This window comes from Dermacentor variabilis, chromosome 7 (genome assembly GCF_050947875.1).
Source record: "Dermacentor variabilis isolate Ectoservices chromosome 7, ASM5094787v1, whole genome shotgun sequence".
NCBI lineage: Eukaryota > Metazoa > Arthropoda > Arachnida > Ixodida > Ixodidae > Dermacentor > Dermacentor variabilis.
The window spans coordinates 54,219,830-54,245,128 of NC_134574.1; the positions used below are offsets into that span (position 1 = coordinate 54,219,830).

The 25,299-nt window shown below is 45.8% G+C and overlaps 1 protein-coding gene across 1 annotated transcript in view; it reads right to left on the minus strand.

The window, feature by feature from the left end:
* Positions 1–3,319: 3,319 nt before the first annotated feature.
* LOC142587444 (AB hydrolase superfamily protein YfhM-like) overlaps positions 3,320–25,299 on the minus strand; it is a 63,417-nt gene continuing 41,437 nt past the window's right edge. Inside the window, exons 5-7 of the mRNA XM_075698467.1 lie at positions 14,469–14,646; positions 6,582–6,718; positions 3,320–3,764 (exon numbers count right to left, since the gene is read on the minus strand). Coding sequence (XP_075554582.1) covers positions 3,346–3,764; positions 6,582–6,718; positions 14,469–14,646 — 734 coding nt within the window. The 3' untranslated portion in view covers positions 3,320–3,345. The remainder of the gene's footprint in view (positions 3,765–6,581; positions 6,719–14,468; positions 14,647–25,299) is intronic.

The following is a 25,299-nucleotide window of genomic DNA, read 5'->3' on the forward strand; positions in this document are numbered from 1 at the left end:
GCAGCCTTTGATGAAAAGGCAGAATGCAGTGCTGGTGTAAGTGCACTTGGCGGCAATCCTGTGCATTCTGCGAGATCTCTCACGCCTGCATTGAGAATACAAGGGGAGCCAAAGCACAGTTCTGGAGCCCTACGAAGAGCACTGAATGACGAAAAGGGTAAAGCAACGCCATGAAACGTATGATGGAAAGAATACAAGGAATGGTGAGTATTCTGCTGGAGCCTTATTAACGCTTCTGATTATTTTTTAAATGTAAGAGTGTGTTTTTCTCAAAATACCATGTTTTGTATTTCTTCATATATTTGGTGTGAAATTTGTCGAAAACTACGAACCAAAATAAAGAGAAACCTTTAGAGCTTATTGTCAATAATCTGAACCTTTTATGATAAACCATTGTTAATGTTCTTTATTACCATAAAATAAAAGCTTCCGGTGTTCCTCTTTGTAACTAACCAAAAGGGGAACAGTATTTGTTTTCCACTGGTGGCGTTACAAAACGATTTGTTGGTGTTGCGTTTTAAAACAAGAGTATGTGACATATGGGGGCCAATTTAAATAATAGTCATTTGAATAATTCCTGCGAAAAAGTTACCTTTTAATCTGAAGCCTCATTTTATAGATAATAAACGATATATGTGAAGGTGCATTCGCAAAAATGCATTGAATATTAGGCTAAAATACATCCTCCTACGGCAAAATAAAATTAATATAGGCGCAATAGTTTGTACAACACAACGCCAAGAACGAGCTGATGTATATGCCTTGCGATCGCCCAGTAATGAAAGAGTTATATGGATTCGAAGGTGCATATTTTAACAAGAGAGGATGTTTAATGGCCACTTCTTTTTTTCCTAATTCTGTAGAGAATTCAACCGGTGCCGTGGACAAATGTAGAGGTAATCCAGATGCTTATATACGTCGGTTTGTTATGTATATGTGCTGCCCTGTGTGCAGTAACTGTGCAAGTCAGCAGAAACAACGGTCAGCAAAGCTGTGGAAAATTAACAATGAAGGCTTCTCTTTGAAGCTTTTTTACAAACATGCCATCATGTCACATTAGCGGTGCGCAGGACGCAGTGTTGAGTTTCAATGCAATTTCGCCGAGTGTCGGATCTGCAGCCTACCGCAGAGTGCAGCAGGCTTCAAACTCGTCGGGCTAAAGAAATTCTAAAACTTGCACAGCGCAACATAGAAAGAAAGGAAGAAACGAGCTGAGCCGGCCAGGTGAAACGATGTTCTTTCATCTGGCTGGCTCGACTTGTTCCTTCCTTTCTATGTTCTGCTGTACCAGTTTTAGAATGCAATACCAACTCACCCAATCCTCAACCCTAGTGGGCTAAAGAAAGCTATTTGTGTCTTCCATTACAGCGCTTATTAAATAAAATATTTCTTTGACCCATCTCCCGACCTTCCGGGCGCTGCTGCTGTTGTAATCTGGACAGCGCGGGCCACTGAGTTTCTTGCAACGCCACCAGATGGCGCTCGCCTCCGCGCAACCCTAAACGCAACCCGGCATGTGCTGCCTCGGTAGCGTTGCACACTATGGCACTTGCTGTGCTTGCTTTTCCATGCGACAAAAAGGGAGGTGCTGAGCTGTGGAGTTCGCGTGCTGGCCTGTGATAGTGCAAACGTTACAATCGTCGAAACCCTGAAGCGCTTGGAGCTGGCGTCTCCAAAGTGTGCAGACCGCGTATGCAGAGGGAGTACGCAAACACGCGCCAAAAAAATGGCTCTAGAGCGACCACTTAGCGTCGAGGATAACCAGCTCCGAAAGAAGCGTCGCGCGGAACGGGAGCGTCTTCGCTACGCAGAGAAACGTTGTGCGGACCACTGCGGCCACGATGCGACATACCATGTGTGACAATGATAATGATCTACCCTCTAAGACAATATAAGCAATGTCGCAGGACAACGCCTGATGCAACCACGTCTTCCTGTGTGTTCTGTGAAGTACGCAGAAAAGCAGCAGTGGTTCACGCAAGTTACCGTTTAACATCAACTCACCACTCTCGTATTGGACTAAACGGTGAAAAAAATTACACATTCGCCACCAACATCACCGCACATTCTCGTCAATCAAAGCAAATAGCATACAAAGCTTCGGTTACATCGATTGCTACAGTGCGTGCGATCCACAGATTTTCTTAAAATCTATGTGAATCGAAGCTTTCGTGAAGTGGGTAATTAGCTGCTATAAATGTTCATCTATATGCCCAAGGTTTCGCAGCATAGGGATTACATGCCAGACTGGCAAGACGTGGAGACGCCTCCACGTGACCCACACGTGATCCTCACGTTACGCACGTTAAACACGTCACCTGCGCAAGCGTGTGATACACTTTCTCCTGGATCAGCTCACTTTAGCCGGCTAGAAAGCTACCGAGCAAATGAGCTAGTTTTCGGACGAGGAGACATAAATCTTTTACTTTAATTCAATAGCTATGCGCTTGAAAGGGTATATTTGTTGTAGTGAGAATATATACCTGCAGGTCCGCTTAGTTGTTTTATTGCGTAATTCTTTGGAGAACGCAGCCGCTCGCTGCCACCTATGGAGGCAGTACAAATTGCTGTAGATCACCAGTTTTCTTTTGTGAGGGCACGCTTGTTTTGGGAGTCATTCGGGCAGAGAGCAGAAGGCACAGTCTCAAAAGTCCGAGAAGATTCGGAAAAAAGACTTAGGTTTAAGGTTACGTCTTATTGTGATCGTTATATGACTCAGGGGCTAAACATTATAAAGTAAATGTTCTTCGAGCATTTCGTAATAACAGCAGTGCTAAACCTGCTTACGAATGCATAAAATCATTTCAACTTGGATCACTTCATGTTTAAAGGGATAATCAACACAGCGATTGATAATTGGGATCCCAAAGTTATGAAAAAATGGCAATTAAGAAGCAGATACGAAACTCGGGGCATACATACCTTAGCCAGCATTTCACAGAATGAAACGTTTCCTATAACAACCTCTCGACGAAGGCCTACGTCTATGTGACCGATGAAATAAGCGACTTTCAACTTTTACATCACAAGGTAGATGGCACACAGAAAGAGTCGTTGTTGTTTTACTTCAAGAGATAATTTTATTGATTTTTACAGACATGTGTGCTGGCCGAGCGCCTTAGTAAACTATAGATTCGTAAGAGCAATGTAGCCAAAGCCACAATTTGTGTTACATAAATGGTAACACGCATATTATATACTTTATTAACATAGTGTTTCAATCCTGCATATTGTCCCACGAATCCTTATATCGCGCGAAATACATTCTGAACACTCTACCAACTCTTTTCTTTACATTAAAGGAAACCGAAACACCGAGCAAGAGAGCTCACGGTGAACGTTGTATTAGTGCGCGAAATTGGGGACGAACACATTGGTTGGAAGAAACGCAAACGAAGGTTCTTTTTTTTTCTTGCCCGATTTCATCGACACGGCGCATGGATTGTCAGCTGGTTTCCATGCCGGCAGGCTCCTTTCCTCTGGTGCTACATCCTCCCATTCGTCCATCGCGAAATTGCGAATGTGCTCGTTGACCTCCGTGGAGCACTCCCGAAGCACCCAGTGACTTGCCCGCGTGTAGTAAACTACCTTGGAATTTCTCAACCACTTTTGGTTGTACGTCGCAATGCGTGTGGTGAGAAACTGGTCTTTCTCTCCCCATAGAATAATGGTGGTAACGTTGATCTTGCGGTAGGGTAGTTTCTTGAGTTGGTCTTGGTCTTTGTTGAAGGCCCGATAGTAGTTGAGGGCGCTAGTCAGCGAGCCTGTGCAGTGAAACGAAAGGAATAGACATGCGACAAAAGGCACATTTAGCAAGTTTGCTACACGCATGACGTAAACAACATGCTAATGCTTCATATTTCTAATCGCACGGCCGCTCGGTCAGAAAACACTGCGACTACTCGAGTGTTCAGGCCTTGCCACCCGGTTGCTACGTGACTTCTGATAGACCCAATAGCGTGCTCCTTCTAAACAAGCAAACAACTGCTAACCATTTGAACGCCTATCATGGCTTTTTCTCGAGTGCATATGACTGTGCACCTCTACGTCACCAGCAAGCGGGCATAAAAAACCCTTTATCCTGACCAACATATTAGTCCCAGTGCGCACTTCTCTTCTTTTTGTTAGTTTAAAAGCATTTCTACGGCACATCCACCTCTTAATATGGCATATAGCAAATAAGTACTCCCAAGAAGTGCACGTTTTTATCTTGCTCCGGTGACCGCCTTTCACCGGCTAAGAAATTTTAAACCTTATCGCTCGACGGAGGAGGCGCCTGCATGTATCGGAAGTGCCTCGAATATTATCGATGGCTCTGTCCGTGGTCTCTTGTCACCGAAACTTTCGTAACCTGATTGTGTGAGTTGCGAGAATTGTTTAGTACTTCCTTGAAGGCACGCGGGCAGAAGTGATTACGCTGGGCGATCGCCGACTGTGTTTGCCGCTATCGTCGCGCTTCAAGTTTCACTTGCTTTCGTGAGCACAAAACCGCCCAATAAAAAGTTTCGTGTTTCACAGTTTTGATATGTTGCTCAACACCACTTTACAGCGGCGTTCTTCGGCTTGTGGCGTCGGATGCGTCTGCTATGTGCAAGGCCACAGCCGCTGCTGTGTTTTTTGAAACGCGCCAGCCTGAGTGACCACCTGTGAGTAACGCAGCGATGAGTGCTTGTCTGTATACCTGTGGAAAGCGTGAACTGTCCTCTTCCTTCTCCTACTTCAATTCATTCTCCCCGTTTCCCAGTGCAGAGTAGCCTACTAAGCTCAGCCTGGTTAACGTCTCTGTCTCTCGCGTACAACTTCCCTCTCTCTCTCCCTATTAATTATTTTGTTTAACCATTCGGTGTCTACCACTGTGGGTGTGCCTACTCTTGGCCAATACTGCAGAGAGTGAATCTCTCACTCTGAGAATAGAGGTACACAATACCTAAATGTAACTGAACAGGCGTCGTACATAGCTCTACGTACACTTATAGCCGCCATTTTCCCTTCGACAAACATAATAAACCGCCTCTGTCCTGGTGTCATCGCCCCGTAGACGTGTAGCACTGGGTATCCACATGATTCGGTGTTTGCATGTCGGCATATATTTGAGCGATTTAAAGCCGAGACATAAAAGTAGCACGAGATTGACGGTGGGTTCGATACAAACATAAATGCATAAAATTACACGATGCACAGGATAAAAATAAACACCATTGTGTTGCTCGCTATTACTTGTATGGCGTTGAATAGTTTCAATAAAACTTCGCTTCGCATACATTCCAACTTGTGGGTTGTATCTGCATAACAGTTTTTTAATGCGGAACCACCCAGACACTAAGAGATATTATTAGAAACGTTTAAGAGACTTCGCAGAAACACCCAGTGTTTACATTCTGTTCTAGTCTGATTTATATTTATTACATGTACCTAAACGTTACGTATTTATATTGTGTTTCTTTCGATATTCCCCATCTGCCTCATCCAATGACAACTACAGTATCGTCTGAATAAACAAATTATTCAATTGACATGCTTATTCTTAATTAATAGGAAACTACACAAGGACTTTCGGCAATATCATTGTTCGAAACAGCGCACAGAGTTTGGTTCGCAAGCTCTATACTGATTTAATTACTGCCAAGTATTTAACTGTGAGCGGTGGGCAAGCAACACACGTTGCTTATTTCTGTAGTTATCGCTTCGGCGGCCGTGTATTTCAGATGTTACATAACTGATCTGCATATAGCAGCATTTGCTTCCGAAATTTTGTAAATATTTTCGTTTATTGGTGAGAAACAAAATATCGCATGCATGCACGAACACCACAGGCAGAAGTCGTGTTAGTGACCTTTACTATCTTTAAGCGCTCTGCAATATACTGAAAGGTTCACTGAAGACGTCACTAATATGTTTCGCATTACTGCTTATTTGTTGAAATGCTTTCTGCAAGTATATCAAGCAGGCTTTATGGCATGGCTAGGGGCTGAAAAATATTAAAGTTTAGTCATATAAGTCTGTATTAATGATTTCGTTGGTAAGCAACTTGCAATCCACGGAAAATTGAGCAAACTTGGTACCGAGGGTGACCACACAGTAGAGGTGACCGCCCGATGCCTCAGTGAGAGCGGCCAGAAGCCGATTTCACTCTCTTTTCTTCGTAAGTGCACTTCGTCGTTGACAGGTCACCTGTGCTAATAATATGTTTAACATCAGGACTGGCTCCAATTTTGTCTTGCGAATAATTCTAACGTAAGAGACTTTTGTGAATACCGGTACCCAGTTTTATATAAAACTCAATGATGTGTTGTAAATCAACGGTGCATAACAGTGGCTTTTGCTATCGTGAGTAGATTGTAAACACCACTGATTACAGAATAAGTAATAAATTAGGTTTTTCTGGATCCAAAAGTAACCCGAAAATTAGAAATTTGCCATTGAAAACAAAAATTTCATAACACGTAACTCAACGCCGTTTTCGAGGCGTCCTACGAAACGGGACAAGCAAAAGCGGCGCTAGCGACAGCACGCCCTGTAGTTGGCCATTTGTTATCGTCAAATTCCGCTATTCTCAAGCCGATAAAATAACATATCAGTACCATTCTGTGAGAACATGTACTTGTGGGCCTCTTCCTCCTCAAATGTGAATCCTTTGTGCATCTTGTCAAACAGAGCGAAATCCTTCATCATGATATACTTTTCAGGGATTTCAGGGTGCTGGAATGGCCGCATAAACCTGCAATAAAGTCACTTGTCTTTAAAGCGCTGTTGACCATAAATCTATTATTCAGTCGTGAATCTTTTTAATATTTCACTAAGGTCTCTCAAGCCTCGATATCTCGTCGTTATCAGTGAAGTTACTATAATGACTCTAGAGGAAATGCTGTGCGAACATAGGGGCAACCACAAGGATGCCGTTATGTTGATACCTCTTATAGTTGTAAGCTTCAAGATAATCATTATATGATGCAAAATGAAACCTTACGTTGGCAAGTACGCGTAGACAATATGTAAAATTCGTTCCGTGTATATCTTTAGAAATATCTGATGACCATGTAAACGTTTTGAGTAACATTTACCCTGCGTAAAAGGGTGCGTTTGCAGGCGGTACAACTGCATGGAGCCACAATACTGAAGTAGGCTCGGGATTGCATTGATTGCGCGTGTTGTCTCAATCGCATCTCGTCGTCTACGCGCCTGCGCAGAGCGGCAACATAGGTTGGCTCCTCTGCGGTTGCTGATTTAAATAGGTGGGCTCTACGGGAGCTTTCCTTCTGGTGTTGGTTCTATGAACTGATTCAGTACGAGAATATTGAATACTCATCCTTAGGCGGCGCTGCTAAGAACGCGGTTGCGGGATCGAATCCCGGCCATGGCGGCCACATTTCGATGAAGTGAAATGCGAAAACACCTGTTTACTTAGATATAGCTGCACGTTGCAGAACGCCAGGTGGCCCAGATTACTCCGCAGTCCGGAACTACACTATGTCCCATATTCAGCTCGCGGTTTTACCATGTAAAACGCCGTACTTTCTATCCTTAAGTGGCCTGCAGATATTTTCTAGCCACAGGTTCTTTAGTAAGTGTTGATGTCATGGTGGAGAACATATATACGTAAACCTGCGAGTGGAGTTTAGAGGAGTTTGCTTTCGCTGAGTGACACCTTTGCATTCTTGATATTTTATATTGTCACGTGGTAGTGACGTTAAAGAACACAGTAGCAGTACTGTGAAAGACAAAACTAGCTTTTATTGGGCGAACCTGAGCCCACAAGACAGGCTACACTAAAAGCACAACGATAGCGGCGAACACAGTCGGCGATCGTCGAAAATCTGATCAGTGGGTCTAGCGCGTCGGCTTTTATACAGCAGTCGTCGAATATTCCAGACTCGTCGGGACCCGCGTGCCTTCCACAAAGTTCTACACCATTCGCGGCAGGCGATGAAATCAGGTCACATAAGGTTCGGTGACAACAGAGAGCGAATAGAAGCATCGATAACTTTCCAGAAACTTTGGATACATGCATGCGCGTCCCGCGCTGTGCGATAACACTTCTTAGGCGGCGAAGCGTGGTCGCCCGATAAAGATAAGTACAGGTGTCAATATAAACGCGAACCGTCGTCACAATTCAATTGTGGTGCAGGTGCTGGGGAAGCCAGCTACTACCTAGGGTTACCTAGGTAGTAGCTGCACGACAGAATCCCCACACTACGAGCTTCACCGCAGCCGTGGAGTGTGGGCTTGGCGCCGTTACCTCAAGAAATGAGCTCGAACGGAGACATCCGGCAAATGTCCGCGAGAGCACCTTTTTACCTCTACAGGGAGCCGCGGACCTTTACTAGTCGTGGCGGCGATGACTGGGATGAATGGCTCAGCCACTATCAGCGGGTGAGCCGATCCAATGGCTGGAATGACACTAGCTAGTTGTCTAACGTTGAGTTGTTCCTTCATTTCACTGCGTCGGTATGGTTTGAGAATCATGAAGACACTTTGACAACCTGTGAACAGTTTTGGAGTAAATTAGGAATCCTTTGGAGACGCGGCAACGAAGAAGAAACGTGCGGAGGAGACGTTGTCGCAGAAGGCTCGTCAACAGGAAGATTTGCAGAACGTACGAGTACATTGAAGGGATACTGAAGTTGTGCAAGTCGGTTGACGCCCACAGGGTGGAAGGACACAAGGTGGACCAGATTTTCAAAGGTATAGCCGAGGATGTTTATCACTTCCTTATCAGCAAGGAGAGCCTGTAATCGGTGGCTGACATGATTAGTCCCGTCGAACCCTCGAGACCCTTAAAAGACATCACTTCGAAGTTTGGACGTCTGGGCAACGTCACGGCCGTCACCGTCGTTGATGTATGCCATTATTCACTAACTGCCAGCCTTTCATCCACCATTCTTCACATCTTACGCTAGCAACTGCGTCGGCATTCTTCTGTTCCTGTGTGTGATATTTGAGTACTTGCTCATTCCATGCACGACAATATCCTTGGCATCGACTTTTTGCAAGGGTGCCGTGCGACTGTGGACTGCGGAACAGACGAAGTTCTGTTGCCCGCTCTTGCCAGCACCCTCCCTATTGAAACGACCACCTCGTTGTAGTAAATTATTCTGTTCTTCGGGCTTGGTCCACGTCCGGCGTGCTAATTAATGCTTCGACAACCGACCCGAGTACATGTTTGTTTAACATTGTGATAGAGCCGTTGCGCTTGCCTAGTGTGAAGAAAAACATGCTTGTGCCTCGCTGCTTTCTATCGCTTACTGGCGGAAAAACATAGCTATGGGTGCTGAACTGTGCAGCCAAGTCAATTATGCTCCCGGTGGGCATGCGCCTTGCTCTGTTTTAGGAGTGTGCCATCTACATTGGTACTCTACGCGACTGCGCTGAGTCTGACCCTGCTGGTGTCTATGTTACAGAATCGGAGTACTTAAAGGGACACTAAAGTGAAAAATGATTTCTTCTGTATAAGTAAATTACCGTTCTACAATACCAAAAACACCACTCTTACAACGATAAGACGTTCAGTAAGCCAGAAAAAGCGCAAGAACGAAATACGGGTGGCGACGCCTACTTAAGTTCCCGCACCTGGGGGCTTTGACGTCTTGGATTTTGATGGCATCTTCTAGGGCCTACTAATTATATATAGCGGTACAGACTGACTACATTGTGTTCTAAAGGAACGAAATATTAAACATGGCAAGCCAACGCGGCCCAAATGCGAAAACATACTTTGGAATCCCTGACGTCACGCTGACGTACCAGCGCTGGGGTTTCGGCGCGAAATCCAAATAAGGATACTTGGACCTTCATTTTCTCATCTAATAATCAAACTATTTTTAATGACTGCCTACAGGGTTCTCAAACAATGCTTCATTAGTCTAAACTGACTTAGTGTTTCGCTTTAGTGTCCCTTTAAAAATGATTACCAAGTCTCTTCCCTCGCAGAAGAGGAGAGCCTTAGTTACATTGTTGGCCAGACACGCTAAACTGTTTCATTTTGCACGGAAGGCACACGTAACTCAGGTACCGACTCACGCACTTGTCACAAGGTGACACCGGATCTGTGCGTCCTCTCTGACAGAAGCCTTACCGAGTTTCCGCTTCTGAAAGTAAAATCAATTCAGAGCAAGTGAGCGAGATGCTAACCACCGGCGTTATTCAAGAGTTCTCGAGTCCCTGGGCTACGCCTTTAATCTTCGTTAAGAAAAAGGACGAGTCATGGAGGCTGTGTATTGACGATCGACGTTTCCACTCCATAACCGAGAAAGAGGTCTTCCCACTTCCTCGCATCGATGATGTTATCGAGTACTTGCATTGAGCGTCTTCTTTTCCTCGGTAGACTTGCGATCCGAGTATTGGCAAATTCCTATGGATCCAACTGATAACAAAAATACGGCTTTTGCAACGCCAGTAGCTTTGTTTTAATTTAATTTTATGTCATTCCGGTTTTGTAATGCCCCGCATCGTTTGAAGGATATATGGACACAATTTAGTGCGGTCTCAAATGGGGAAGGAGCTTGTGTTACTTGGACGATGTGGTGATCTTTGACCCAACATTACAAGCACATAACCATCGCCTTGCTCTTGTTCTAACTTGCCTGTAGAAAGCTGCACTGACACTGAACTCCAAGAAATGTCGTCTGGGAGAACGCGAAGCACTGGTTCTGTGACACCTTGTGGGCCGAAAATGGCGGTAGATCGGATCTGCAAGAAGGTCGCCGTTGTCAGAAACTTCAAGAAGTCTAAATCTCTCGGTGGCCTATGAAGTTTTTTTGCTTAGGCTCATACTTCCGCCGTATTGTACCATACTTTGCTGATAAGGCGCAATCACTGGCTGACTTGCTGAAAAAATATGTGCCTTTCTCCTGGTCGCCGGATTGTGACTCTGCATCGAGGCAGCTAAAGTTCATGCTGACATTGGGGCCCGGGCTGTGCAACTTTGATTCTTCTGCTCCTACAGAAATTCATACCGATGGCAGCGTAATCGGCCTCGGCGCAGTGATCGTCCAACGTCATGGCAATGCTGAACGCGTGGTTGCCTATGCAAGCCGTTCGTTGAGCAAGGCAGAGTGCAACCACACGCTGACAGAACAGGAGCGCCTGGCAGTCGTTTTTGCCGTTCACAAGTTTCGCCGTCAACGGCCATTGTTTCTTAGTCAGAATCGACCATCATTCCCTTTCTTAGTTGGCCGCCCTACGTGACCCATCGGGCTGACTTGTGCGATGGGCCATGCGCTTAGAATGGTTTGACTTTGTAGTACGCTAAATATGCGGTTCCCGCCACGCAGACGCTGACTGCCTACGACTGAGTACGACGCCGACAACTTCGAGCAGTGTATCGAGGCTATCGACGCCCCGTTCCCTGATGTCACGACATTCCGGAAAGCCCAACATGACGACCGGGGCTTATAGCCTATATTCGCCCCTGAGAATGAGTACGCCAACCTAAGATATTTTATGGCCCTCGACGACATCCTCTAGAAGAAAAATTCTTCAAGCCAAGGAGCCCGCCTGATTCCCGCTGTTCCACGCACTTTGCGTTCGGACGTTCTTCGCTTTATGCACGACGGCGCTACCTACTGCTACATGAGCTTTGCCCGAACGTTTCACCACATCCAGCAAAGGTTCTACTGGGCCAAGATACGAGACGACACCGAAAGATACGTGTTGACTTGGGAACAATGCTAACTTCACAAGTGTCTGACGGCTACGACGCCCGTACTTCTTCATCCTGTATCGCCTCCTAACTCTTCCTTGGACGCTTTTGATGTCGATCTCCTCAGCCCATTTCCGCGATCAAACAGTGCCAATCGATGGGTAGTCTGTGTCGACCATCTGACGCGTTACGCAGAAACTGCGGCACTACATGCAGCAAAGGCCTTCCACACATCACAGTTTATGCTTCGCTATGTCATTCTACGCCACGCTCCTTCACGAGTCTTTATCAGTGATCACGGGCATCGTTGAGACAATGTTGCGTCTGTCTGCCTGCCACTTCCGCCATGCCACTCCGTATCACCCGCCGGGTAATGAACTCTAGAGCGCAGCAACAAGACTCTTGCGAACATGTCATCCGAAATGGGCACCATTGTCCATTGATTCCAGATACCAGATATCACTTACACTTACAACACCGCGAAGCCCGAGACCACAGAATGCGCAACATTTTATCGGCTGTACGCTCGCTCTCCTCGCAGCTGTCTCGACAGGATTCTTCCTATTACGCTAGGCGTGGGAATTTGGGTTGCGGAAACATTGTACGGAGCAGAAGGGGCCCGTCGGATTCCATGCTCCATACTATTGTGCTCCATGCTCCATACTACCATACAACAGGCGCTTTTGTTTATTCCCTTTACTGTGTAGAAAAAAACACACAATACCCATTTACAAGCAATGTGTACACACATAGTAACCCGGCAGGTAAACACATGCATCTAACAAAGACATCCACTCAGGCTGCCACTCTTAAACAGTGCACACGCTACGCACTATCGCACTCAGTGTGAGCTACAACGCGCGACCCCTTTGCCACGCGATCACGCATTGTAGCTCATTCTAGTACATAAACCACTGCTTCCTTCAAAAGAACAAAACAAAAAGATTTCGCTGTTCGCGGGATTTCTCCATGTCTACGCACAACCTACTTTTCCAGAGTCTGTGTAATCCAATTATTGCGAACATGTCCTATGAGGAATCTTCCCGATTTTTGTAAGTTGCTTCATTGCTTCACAGAATTTTGTAAATTCTATGAAGCAATGCTCTATAGCATGTTCACGTGGACATAGACCACACACATGCTTGGAAAGGTGGCATAGACTCGTGCAATCTAGTGCGTCGTATAGCAACAATTTACATTTAGTGAACTGTACGTACATGTCTTGCTCGAATTCTTTGCCTCAATATATCGAAAACCCGAAACAGCTGAGGAGCTTCGCTGAAATGCCTTTTTAGGAAGTAACGTAATCGTCTGCCATTTTTTTTCTCTTGAGAAAGTCGCGAATCGCAACATAACCACTCGAATTAAAGGTGTGAAGCTGGAACCGCATGGCACGTTTTTGGCGAGCGAAAAACGCGACGGGCGGCAAACGCCCGCGTTGCCGCCGACGCGCGAGCACCCGCACGAAAAAAAGGTGCGGCGCTTTCGCGCCGCGTTTGCCGGGTTGCCAGACAACATAACTCTCAACGACATGTATTGTCTCTGTTACCGCATATATAATATGCCCTTAAACTTACAGAACACAACAATAAAAATAATCTGAGCGTAATTAGAGAGCGACATTTCTTTCCGAAGTGTATTTATCAAGCTTAATTTCAAGCAGCAATATTGTGTGCGAAACTGCGACTATGTACCTTCCGCATGCTGAGAAGCCGCTGCTTGTTTACAACTTCACATATAGAAAGGAGGGTCTGCCGCTTACTACCGAGCAGAAGAGGCGATTGCTACTATTAAGGGGGATGCTGATACTGAAGCAAGAAAAAATGCGGGTCAGGAGGTACATGTGGGTGCGGCCTGCTTGGTGAGAAGAGAGCTAACACCATACACTGGTAATATTATTAGCAAATTGTCTTGCCAGTATTAGCGATGAGACGCGACGCTTCTCCACTTTAGTTATTAGGGCCTCGTTGAAGGTTGCTTTGTTCATTTTAGGTGAATACGATGCGCCAACCAACACGATGCGCGAACGAAATCACGGTAGCACACGTTTTCCTTGACGCGCGCGCCATTTCTGCCGGGAGAAAAAAAAATTCCGCCAAGGAGGTTCCGCTGAGATGCGCAGAGAGCAGGGCCATCTGGTGGCGAGAAAAGAACCAAAATGCCACGTGACCAAATGCCACGTGACTTACCTGAACTCTGATTGGTGGACGCGCCGCGCGACGCGTTTTTTTTTCTACTCCGAGCAGCAGCACACGGCGGCGCGATATCGCGACGGAGCATGCTGGGCACGCGTCAAAATGGCGCGCGCGTCCCACCATACGCGCGTCAATGGCGCCTGAAATCGCGCCATGTGGTTCCGCCTTGAGGCGTTGAGCACTTATGACGTCGAGCTCAGGAGTACACAGAAATAACGACTGAGCCTCCGGGGCTATATATATATATATATATATATATATATATATATATATATATATATATATATATATATATATATTTAATTTCGGTAGGTAGGCTAAGAGAGACCAAAGAATATCGACTGTGTGAAAGATTGGGGCTGCTAAAGCACCGACTAAAGCACGTCACGAGCACATGAAAATAGGTTATCTTCCCCATCCCTGATACCCAAGGCTCTCGAAGTACACATGCATTTTTTTTTTCAGTTGTACGCAAGACGGTACCGATGCTACGGTTGTAAAACCAACCGCCGAATTCATGCGAAAGCGCTAATGCATGTTGACAAAGAACCAGCCAGGATGCTGTAGTTAGGTTACATCACATTGTTTAAACAAATTGATTTGAGTTGATAGATTTATAAATGCAATGCTCTCACCAGCTCTTTCTTATTTGTTTCATACTTCGCTCTTGCTGCTTATAAAAGGCCATAGGGTGTACTGCATTGATGATTATGAGACCATCTATTAGCTTTTCATGCATGGTTGCGAAGCACAAGGCAGTCATTCCACCCCAGTCGTGTCCGATAAGCACAATATCTCTCTTGATCGCCACCACTGCAGTCGAGAATAAAAAAAAGTTAAGCCTCAAGAGTAAGATGATCACGTGTTGGCATTATAAATGGCATCAATAGTATAGGCAACAGCATGGAGACGCCTACATGTACGACCAAATAACTCTCGATCAGTCATTAAAAATATTTTCTCTCACACATTACCCTATTAAACATGAAAATAAACTTCCAACTTAAACCTAAAGAACTAAATTTTCTCGTGTATTTGCGAATACACATCAAGCTTATTTGGCGTTCGAATATTTAAGAACACCAGAAAGCTGCAAAAAAAATGCTTTGTCTCTTCAGAAATTAAAATCCGGGCACAGTCAATCTCCCAATGACTGCTGATGGCAATTCGATTAGCGCTGAAAAAATCTAGTGGCAAATCCTATTGCTGAAGACATGTTCATTTGGAATCTGTGGTGTTCATTTTGCGAGTTTTGCTGAATGGTTCAGCTATATCTGACGATACCCTGTCTCCGTTGTCGACCTACTTTACTATCACACTCCCTGGCCATGGTCACCATGGGCATGACGGCATGAAGACGACTGTTTAAAAACGAAGCAGTGACGACGATTGAATGACGCAGAAGGAATGACGTCGAAAGAATGATGACGCCGGTATGACGATGAAGGCAGGGTGAATATAAGATGATTCCGAAATGATGACTATGGCATAAAGATGATAGCATGACGACGGCTAGAGCGCAATGAGAACACAACAAGTGTATACCGATGATGGTGTGGTGACGACAGTATGACATATATTTATGGCGACAACCTAATGACGAGGATTGAATGATCCCAATGGAATGAAGGCGAGGGTATAATAGCGAATGCATGACGACGGTGAAATGCTGACGATAACATGGCAACAGTAACATGAACACGATTGAATGACGAGAACATGATTACAATAGAATTAAGAAGAAGGAATTACGTCCATGGAACCACGAACGTGGTATGGCGACGACGGCATGAAGACAACGCGATAACGTTTCTCAAGTGATGGCAGTGGTAACACGACAACGTGACGACGATGCCATGGCGACATAGGTATGACGACGACTGTGTGACGGTGACGGCGTGTCAAGAGTCGGAAAAGATCCTGCTCGGCGGTTGTGAATTGCCTGGAATAATGTGTGCATGTAAACCACCATGAAATTGGGGAAAAGCCACAGCTTGCGATTGCCTTGCCTGTAACGTTTGGCGTTGAACCTTTCATATTTGAATTGCCATGTTTGCCACTGGTACGGCCTCTTTGCTGCGCAACATCTTCTCTGGCTAGTAGGCATTGCTGCAATAATCATTTCTGCTCTTCTACTGCTATTTATCCTGGAAGCGAATCTTCACCAGCCACAATTGCCTTATTTATACTTCTCACCAGAGCTTTGCTAGTGCAAAATGTGAGAAAGAAAGCACAAGGCATTCGCCACCTAGCATCACAGTCCGGAGTTGTATTTGCACAGCGTTCCTGCCAAATACGTTTGAAGAACTTACTGTAACGCACAGATCCGTTTTACATGCTTGTGAGCCGCAACATCTGACATTCCGTGTTTTTGTATTGCGAACAGTTTTACGATACCTCCATAGGAGCTGCATCGATGTGGTTACCGTACACATATGTAAATTACTGTTGTTTCACGCAATTAAATATTTAGAGAAAACAGAAGCATCATCAACATTATCATCAACCTATGTTATGCCCGCTGCAGAACGAAGGCCTCTTCCAGTAACCTTATCTTGCGCTAAGTGATTTCAACTTGCGCCTGTAAATTTACTAATTTCATCACCCCACCTAATTTTCGGCCATCCTCAAATGCACTTCCCTTCCCCTGAAACCCCTTCTGTAACTCTAATAGTCCACCGCCCTGCGCACAACATGGATTGCCGAGCTCCATTTATATTTCTTAATGTCGTTTGCTCTCTGATCCGCACCGCGCTCTTCTTTTTCTTGCCGTTGCAGCTAACATGTTTCGTCAAATCGCTCTTTTCATGGTCCTTAACTTGTTCCCGAGCTTCATTGTTAGCCTCTACGTTTCTACCCCTTATGTTAGCACCAGCAGAAGGCAATGATTGTACCCTTTAATTTCCGATGGCCGTGGTAAGCTCCCACTAGAGAATGCAAGCATATGAGAATTTTTTTCAGAAAAATACGCTACACTCCTGAATATTTGGCACAGTTATATTGCGGGTCCCTGATAAATAATATGAATCCCTGAGTGCATCAGAAATGAGATGGTCCACAAGAACTACACCTCTCACAAATAACTGAAGAAAGCACCTCGCTTCATTGATTTGAATTCTATGTGCATAGGCAATTTCTCCATGCATGGGCCTCATTGGAAATACCGTGAGCCTCAATACAGGGCTTGCTATCCTGGTGGAGTAGTTCGGTGTAGAGATGATAAACTTCAGTAGGTGCAATTGTTCAACCAGAGAGGCATGCCTCTGGCAGGCATGCAGTCAATGTTATAGTAGGTTGAAGGGATAAAGAAGGAAAAAAGGAGTGGCGGATGAGTAGGGGCACAGTCGAGACATCTGCTCAGAACTGGGCATCCCGCACATTCAAACAAAGCGAGGCACGGGAATTTGTCAGCAAAAGCGCGCTGAAGGTGGACAGGGTGGTGAGAGAGTTGGACGGAGCCAATCGAACTAAGACGGCCATGCTGACGTGGGCGAATCCGGTGAGGCAGGCAGGAGGGAGAGGAAGCAACGCATCAGAGGACGCTAGAAGCTGAAATGTGCCGCCCACGCGTCGGTGTGGTGCAAAAAGCGCGAAATAAGGTGCGCAGGGCGAATGGCTTGTATGGGCTACCAGACTTCGCCACATGCGCTTGCACTTCTTCCTTTCCTTCTGCTTTTTGGTTGCGGCTAAGGATACGTCTAATGTATCCCTTACATTTTTTACAGGTATGTTAGACAGGTGAGGCAATGTTCATATACAAGCATTTTGATGCATTTCGTAGCTTATAGCCTGTTTCACTTTACGATACGTCGACCACGAGCACGCTGAGCAGCTAAATGCTTGCTTGCGGCGCATAAACGCTTAGTTTGTGTGTGCTGTGGTGAAGCATCCCTAAATCGGCGCCGCCCGCGAAGATCGACGTGCTGATCAGTGCTGTAATTGCCACATCTGTTTGCCATAGCGTAAACGTGCGCTTTCACAAAAAGAATTGTATTCCCTTCAGTGCCCCTCTGCGGGATACTATGAAAACGGTGCTTGGAGATGTACCAATGATGCAATTAGGATCTACTAAAGCAATTGGTGCAAATGCGTCAATTTGCGGCATTTAGCAAGTACGAGGATGCGGAAGTTGAAACTACGATCAAGAAAAAGAAAACGGGAACGTTAACTAACCAAAGCCGAGTACAGCAACTCTCATCAAACAGTAAACTCCGCTGATAGCTGTGAAGCCGCCTTCAGTTCTCATTCGCGAACAGGTGGGAGTGGTCCAGGCACGTAACCAGAACTGTTTTTCGCGAGGGGTGCCCAACCCAAGGTAACTTTTCGATGAATATGAGGGGAAAGGGGTACATTTACTAGTACAAACGTGAATAATACCTACCATTCACCAAAAAGACGCGTAAACCAGCAAAAGAGACATGAAATGAGGTGTGTCTCACAGGTACGCCTGTGACATATACCTCTTCTTTATTTGACAAACAAGGCGCCACATCAAATGGACTCGCGCAGGAAGAACACTGCCACGAATAAGTAAACAAGCGAAAATCTAAAATAAAGATCTCCAGCAGCATTTTTGAATTACCTGTGGAAGAAATGTAGGAAAATATATATTTGCGGAATAATCGCAGTTCTTTCGCATCACTCGTTTACTGCTCTACCAAGTGCAAAAACCGACTCGTATTGTCATTTGGCAAGTTGCGTAACGATGCGAGGCCGCCGGTATCGTACAACCACGTAGAGCGCCGGACGCTACGGTTCATCTAGACGTACTGCACCCACCGCCGAAGGTTAGAAAAACACCTACATAAACACAGCAGAGAAGTGACTACGTCAGGCGGCTTGAATGCTAACTGTAGAAATGGCATTGAAAATACACGGAATCATTCTACATTTCCGACGGCGTTGTCTCCAATTCCTTTTTAGATAAAAAGGTGTTGGTCCATAAATATATTCCCAAACAACGGTTAAATCTGTTAATTTTCGCTTTTCCGTCCTCTTTGGCTGTTGCCTCGGCTCTCTTCCTTAGTAGGTCGCTTAATTTTTGAACTCAGCCGTGCGACCCTTGTTTCCAGTTCCCAATCTTGCACGAAAAGTGCTGTACAATTAGGGAAAAACCAGACGAGCTAACGGGTGACATTCATGTTTCTTGTGGGTTTAACGGTTATGGCAGGGTTTGAAGATGGCCGCTGTTTCGTATTATTTTATTTAGCACCTTATCTAACACGTATCACGTGTGTTTGTTTTCAAGAATTTGCCAGCGCAGCGGCGGGCCGTTACTTGAGAAAATAATGAAGCAAGAGGAAAAGTTAAACGCAACTGGCGTTTTCTCCTGCCGCAACTCGTTCCACGAGCGTACGGACCACCTGACTACGAACTGAATCCCTTTCCTGGTCCCTGGATCAGTCTAAACAAAGAAGGTGGAACTAACGAAGCAACAGCGATGCGCGCGACCGTTTTTATAGATGGCGCAACTGAAAACAGTTAATCGCGCGGGCCCCGAATCGATGAGAAAACTGGACTTCACACCTTTGAAGATGCCGATAACTACCGCGATCCAAAAGGAGTGAAAAAAACAGCAACATGTTCACCGCCGAGTAGCTGTGAAGTCTCAACATTGATTTGGCGGCGCTTTTGGAATGAGTGTGAGGAGTGGGGCGTGGGCAGGGGGCAGGGGGCAGGGGAGGGGTACGCCCCTTAATTTCGGGGGTGGGGGCCCGGACTCTCCCTCCCCCTGTGCCCCCCCCCCCCTTAGGTAGGGGCTTGGAGTGGCTTTGGTCGTACCATTTACGTTGTCTCTCAAAGCAGTTCTTTCTCGACATTTTTACAGGAGCGTGCTTTAGTTATACTATAGGCGCCGTGCACGCCGACGGACGCGCCACTGGTGGCGGCCTTGCGCAAAAAAACGCGGGAGAGGAGCCTGGCGCGCGCCGTAGTGTGTTCTGTCGTTGGTCGTGCTTCTCCGTCTTATTCACGTTTTCAGAGCAAGATAGGCTACACCATTCGCACGTGTGGGGTGGCCAAAGCTTCAGGGAATGTCGAAGAAGAATTGTTGCAGGGTGGGGGGCTCAAATACCGGTGAAAACGTGCCGGGGATACGGTATAATCATTCCCGGCAAAGCCTCATCAGCGGGAGCAACGGTAGCAAAAATGGATCGTCACTTCGAAGTGAAATTTCTTGTTCTCATCCTCTCCTTTGTCTCGTCGGTGTTTTTTCCCCTCAATCATAGTTAGACGCGTGAGCAACGAAGTTCGTCTGCAGTGCAGCATGAGGTTTAAAGACATTTCGCTCAAGTTCGAAATGCTGTTTGCCGCTTATATTATTTCCCGCTTCTTTGCACGAGTGCATTGCGTTGTATGTTAAAGCTACTGAAGTTTGCAAGAACTGAAATTGTTGGTTTCATGTGGCGCGGTAAATCCTCGCACCAGCTGTCGCGCACATCATGTTTTTACATCTATTTTGTGCGTGGTTTTGCACATGTTTAACTGTTGCTAGTTGCTCCACGCATAACTCTTGTCGATTCTTTTGAGCTGCGAAGTTTTCACTCTGCCTTGCTTGTAAAGGGTCTAAATCACGCTGTGTCTTATCGGAATGATACCAAGGAAGTGCTCCTTTAACAGCTTTATTCTTTTCGCCTGAGGGCATCTTAGATATTGTTTGCGTTTTTGGAAATGTGTTTAGAAAATAGGTAGTTCAGGGCGAGAATTGCTAATAGCTGCTGCATATGGTATTTTTGTTCCATTTCTCGCTGAAAAGTTCGCGTCCCGTTTGGGAAGTCATCACACCTCGATGCTGCCTGAGGTTTGTTTCACAACGTAGTCCCTTCTTGCACGTGAGTTTTGCACTCAACTGAATTCTTTCTTATACTTACGCTGCAGACGACTAAACCGGGCCTTACCGCCAGCGCTCATCTACTTTGACTGGCGCTGCTCTGCATTTAAATATATCATGTGGCACCTCTCTCTAGTAATATAATAAAGTACTAAAACGTTAGTCAGTCTTTAGCTTTGTACGTTTCCAAGCAGCTCCCTTGCTCCCTTGGGGAATTTAAAATTGCACAAACTGCAGCGGGAACGGTAGTTCATCGGCGTATGCAGCAGAATTGCATCGGCGGTACAGCACTAAGACGCGCTTTTATTAACCCGTGTGTTTGGTGACTTGGTTGGCTAGTGTACGCGTTTCCATCAATAAATTGGCAATTATCTTCTTGAGGCGACTTCGACTGCACTTATTCTGAGATGTCACATGGATTCATCGGCAGAAAAATCACAACGGCATATGCAGAGATTGCACCGTGCGGATTTGTTTGATATAAGTCAGCACTAACGACGGGTGCTTATTATTCAGGTACAGAAGCAGCACTGCGGCAAGGGTAGAATAAAAAAGAACCATCGAGAGATCGCATCACTCAACAAAATTTATCGGCTAGTGAACATGGGCTCCACGTCATGTAAATGGGGTTCATGGCGTTTGTCTGCGGGACACACCTTGCACGTATGTGGACCATGTTGTCCCAAACACCGGTAACATCGTGTTCATACCCGCTCGCACAGAGGTCAGCATCTTCCCTACAGCTGTCACCGCAGAAGAAGCAGCCTGGCACCCGAACAAAGGAGAAATCGCAGCCGCGAACTGCAGCCATCCTTGCTGCAAAGGGTTGTCGTCTGCTACGGCTCCCGCGTGTACTGTTGGAAGCGTCCGCTAGGTGGCTTTCAGCGGTGCCTCTATAGGCGGTGCACGAGGCGTATTATGCGGACCAGTAACATCAACTTAAAGATAATAGCTCCCTTGATACCCCTTCATTAGTAATTGGTGACAAGGCGGCTGAGGGCTGGCGTTTCTGATGAAACATGCAGTGAATGTTTGCGTTCAGTTCGTTGTGGGTAAAGGTTAGAGTATAGCGTAGGTAATACGCACAACAATCGGTTTATAACAACTTCGTAATTAACAAAAACAGCTGCGGCGAAAACCTGTCGAGGGGATAGTGAGTGGGTAATACAACAAATGCAGAAATGATCGCAAGATGGCCGTTTTGCAAACCGTTACGATAATATCTTTGATTGCTGCGCTGGGTACCTTGGTAGGATACGAATTCCCTCTTCTTTTCTTTTTTTTGTTCGTGTCTTTTTTGTCGCCGGTTAATGCTCTGGCGTGGTGAAAGCGATAACCTTCTTCGCCCCCTACATCTCGCAAGCCGAGATGACAGAAGCTGTGCGTGCTCGCCACTTCCGGACAGCCGCACACACCAGTTTATCCGGGGACGCTTGCAAATAAGTCTATTGCGCCGGTCTTATGTGCACTGCAGTGTGCATACAAAAACAGCGGAATAAACGGTACTGTAGAAAAATCAGAGTAAACGCACTTATAGGCATGATTTAACATCGCGGTATATGTGCTTGTCGAGCAGCAGTGAGACGCACCGGTTGTTGTCGTTTTGCCACTATCAGATCTAAGTCTTCTCCATGACAAAAAGCTGCCACAACACATAGGAAGATCCAAAAATAGCGGCAGGGGAGCGAACTCCAGACTGCAACGTGGAAGACGGAGACGCGGCCGATGCGCTACCTCTAAGCTTGTGAAGCAATTTTGCTGTTCGGAACTACGTCGCACTATGTTTGTTGATTTCAGCATTTCGAAGGACAATTCTCGTGCAACTTCACATGCATTTTGCTCTAACTTATAACTCTATAAACAATTTATTGCCTACAGCCACTTCTACACGCGTCTTTCGTTTGAATAACAAGACCTCAGCCGCGCTACCCCTGATTGCCGCCAAAGTTGGCTACGGCTTGCAGGTTATCCAGCTTGCTTGTGCAGGATTTCGCCAACGCATTCGATGGTGGGAAGGTATGTATGTATGATAAGCTCTCTGTGAGAAGCTCTGCGTACGTATTTTAATTAATGCACACTAAAGGTAGCGCAAAGATTAGTGGAATGCGGTTGTGGAAGTCGTTTCTCCTCATGGATCCCCTGCATCTTTATGACGACGAAGTAAACTGTTTGCGCCCAGGTCCGACGCAGATTGCGACACATTGCTTCCTTTCCTTTAGGTGGGTGGGGGGGGGGGTGTCTTTTTCTTGCTTAAATAAACATACGGCTCACAAGACGCTACGTACGTGAATTGGACTATAGCAAGCACTAAGCTTTGTAACTCGTATCATCCTCAGATTGTCACAAACCGCCTATTTGCGTCCACTGCAGAACGAAAGCCTCTCCCAGTCATCACCAATTATGCCTGTCTTACAACAGTTGACTTCATCTTAGGCCAGCAAATCTTCCAATTTATTCACACCACCTAGCTTCCTGCCGGAGCTCTCCCATTATCGCGATAATTGTGGTGTTATCGGTTATCTCGTTCTGGCCAAGCACGAGTGAGCACGGACTATGTGATGTCACTGATAAAAAAGGGATAAAAAGCGGCTGTATAATAAACACGGGGCTTTTTGGGTACGTGTATGTATATGAGTGGCATCAGTCTTTCGCTCGCATCACCGCACTACAGGAGCACACATGACAATAATGGCCAGATTGACTTTCTTTCTTACTCTCTCTTCTTTTCTGACTTACTCTTATGCTCTTTAATTGACACCTCGATCCACTTGCCTCTTAACATTACGCTAACATCTTTTGCGGCACAACTCGTCGCGTTGCTCTAAGCTTCTTGTCTAGCGCCTTTGCTTTTATAGGCAAGGCAGTCTGCAAGAAACACGCATAAAGAAATGACAAGTAGAACAGGACGGGCTCACGTATGCCTTCTTTGTATTCGCGCACATATGGCTGACGTGTCCCTGCCTTGTTCGCGTTTCTTTAGCGCTTTTTTCGCGCTGCCATGTGTATGCATACAATATGAGCGAAATCACGTAAACCGCAGTTTTCCACACGGGAAATGTATTTACGTAGCCAGACGGGAAATCTATTTACATTGTCTACGCAATTCACAAAGTCCACAGCAGGCCAGTTACTGAAGCGTCATCATCTTCAGCACCAAACTCACGCTCCTGTTCCTCAATGTTGTGCTGTGTAGGGTGAGAATACGTTAGTACCGGTTGAATGCTATATTAAACGGTTTTCAAGAGTAGGAAAACTGCAAGTCATGACTTTTTAATGCCTGCCGTATTCGCAGCAACCAATTTTTGTTGTGTTGTAAATTTATTTCTCACGATTAGAATTCTTCGTAATTCTCCAAATGTACTTGCCGAAACTGAATGTTAATAATAATTCAGTTAAATCGACACTGTAATGCTGAATCCAGTCCAATGCATCACATATATAGAGAACAGCCGTGTAACAAGCGTGAAAGGATGGCATTAGGGAATGTGCACCGCTTTTGTTACAACTGACATCTCGCTTTAACGCTGACTGCATACAACCATAGAAACTTCATTTGGTGCATTTCAGGAAGGAATCGAACCCATTTGGCCATTTTTATGGAAGTTTCCAAAAGAACAGCTGGTAGAAGATGCGTGTTCTCCTCACTGTATAAGTGCCATGTATGAGCGCGTAGTGCCATCTGTGTGCACACCTCTCATTTGAAAGGCACAGCTGTGCACGGCAAAGCAAGCAATTCTAGATTTCCGCACCTCCTTAGTATTCCCGCAGGTGTGAGCCAGTTGTTGTTGACGATGCGAATCTTGGAAGAATTGTGGGGCCGTTCCACTGCGACGTTGTCTTAAACTATGTCGTCTCCTGACATAAAACAAACATTCTGATATATGTAAATAGCACTCGAAAAACGCAGACCGATCGGCTGCTTGCGTGTGAGTGTGACACCATGAAGTTCCGCACTTTGTCGCAAACGTGGGTTCATTTTCTGCTCAGGAAAGCTGTTTTCCGGCATAGCGATGCGTTCTTTTATTTCTTGTGACAAAATTTGCGAGAACGCTTTCTTTCCCCAAAAACTTAATATTGGGCAATATGGTATGTGTTTTGCAGTAAGGACATGTGTAGTAAATTGCTTCTTTGCGCACGAGATTTTTTAAAGGTGCAATGCCACTTTTTTTTTCCCCTTATGTGTGTCTCCAACGCCAAGCGCTTCAATTTTTGATATGTCATGCGGTCACTTCAAGTATGCAGCCAGTCACCGTGATTCAGTGCAGTAACCAGAAATACCGAGAGGGAGGGTGAGGGGCATGCACTGAGCAAGTGAAAGGGGAGGCAGCGAGCAGGTGGTCATTGTCACACATTCTTTTCTGTCGCGTATACTGGTACACAAAAATTTCGGGGGGCCACGGACTTGGTCTGCCATCTCAGGGCTACACCTCTGCAGTGCTTACCTTCAGTACAGTCATTCACTGGCCGTAAACTTGCCAAAAAAGGGTAAATATCGCTCGTCTCAGCTAATCCCGGTTGCAAGAAACTTACCAGGGCCGTACTCTTGGGCAGTGTTTTTTCAGGTGCCTTCGCAACGTCTCTTTTCGTTTTGTTTTTGCTACTAAACAAAAGTTATGGTTTTTGCTTTCGTACACGTC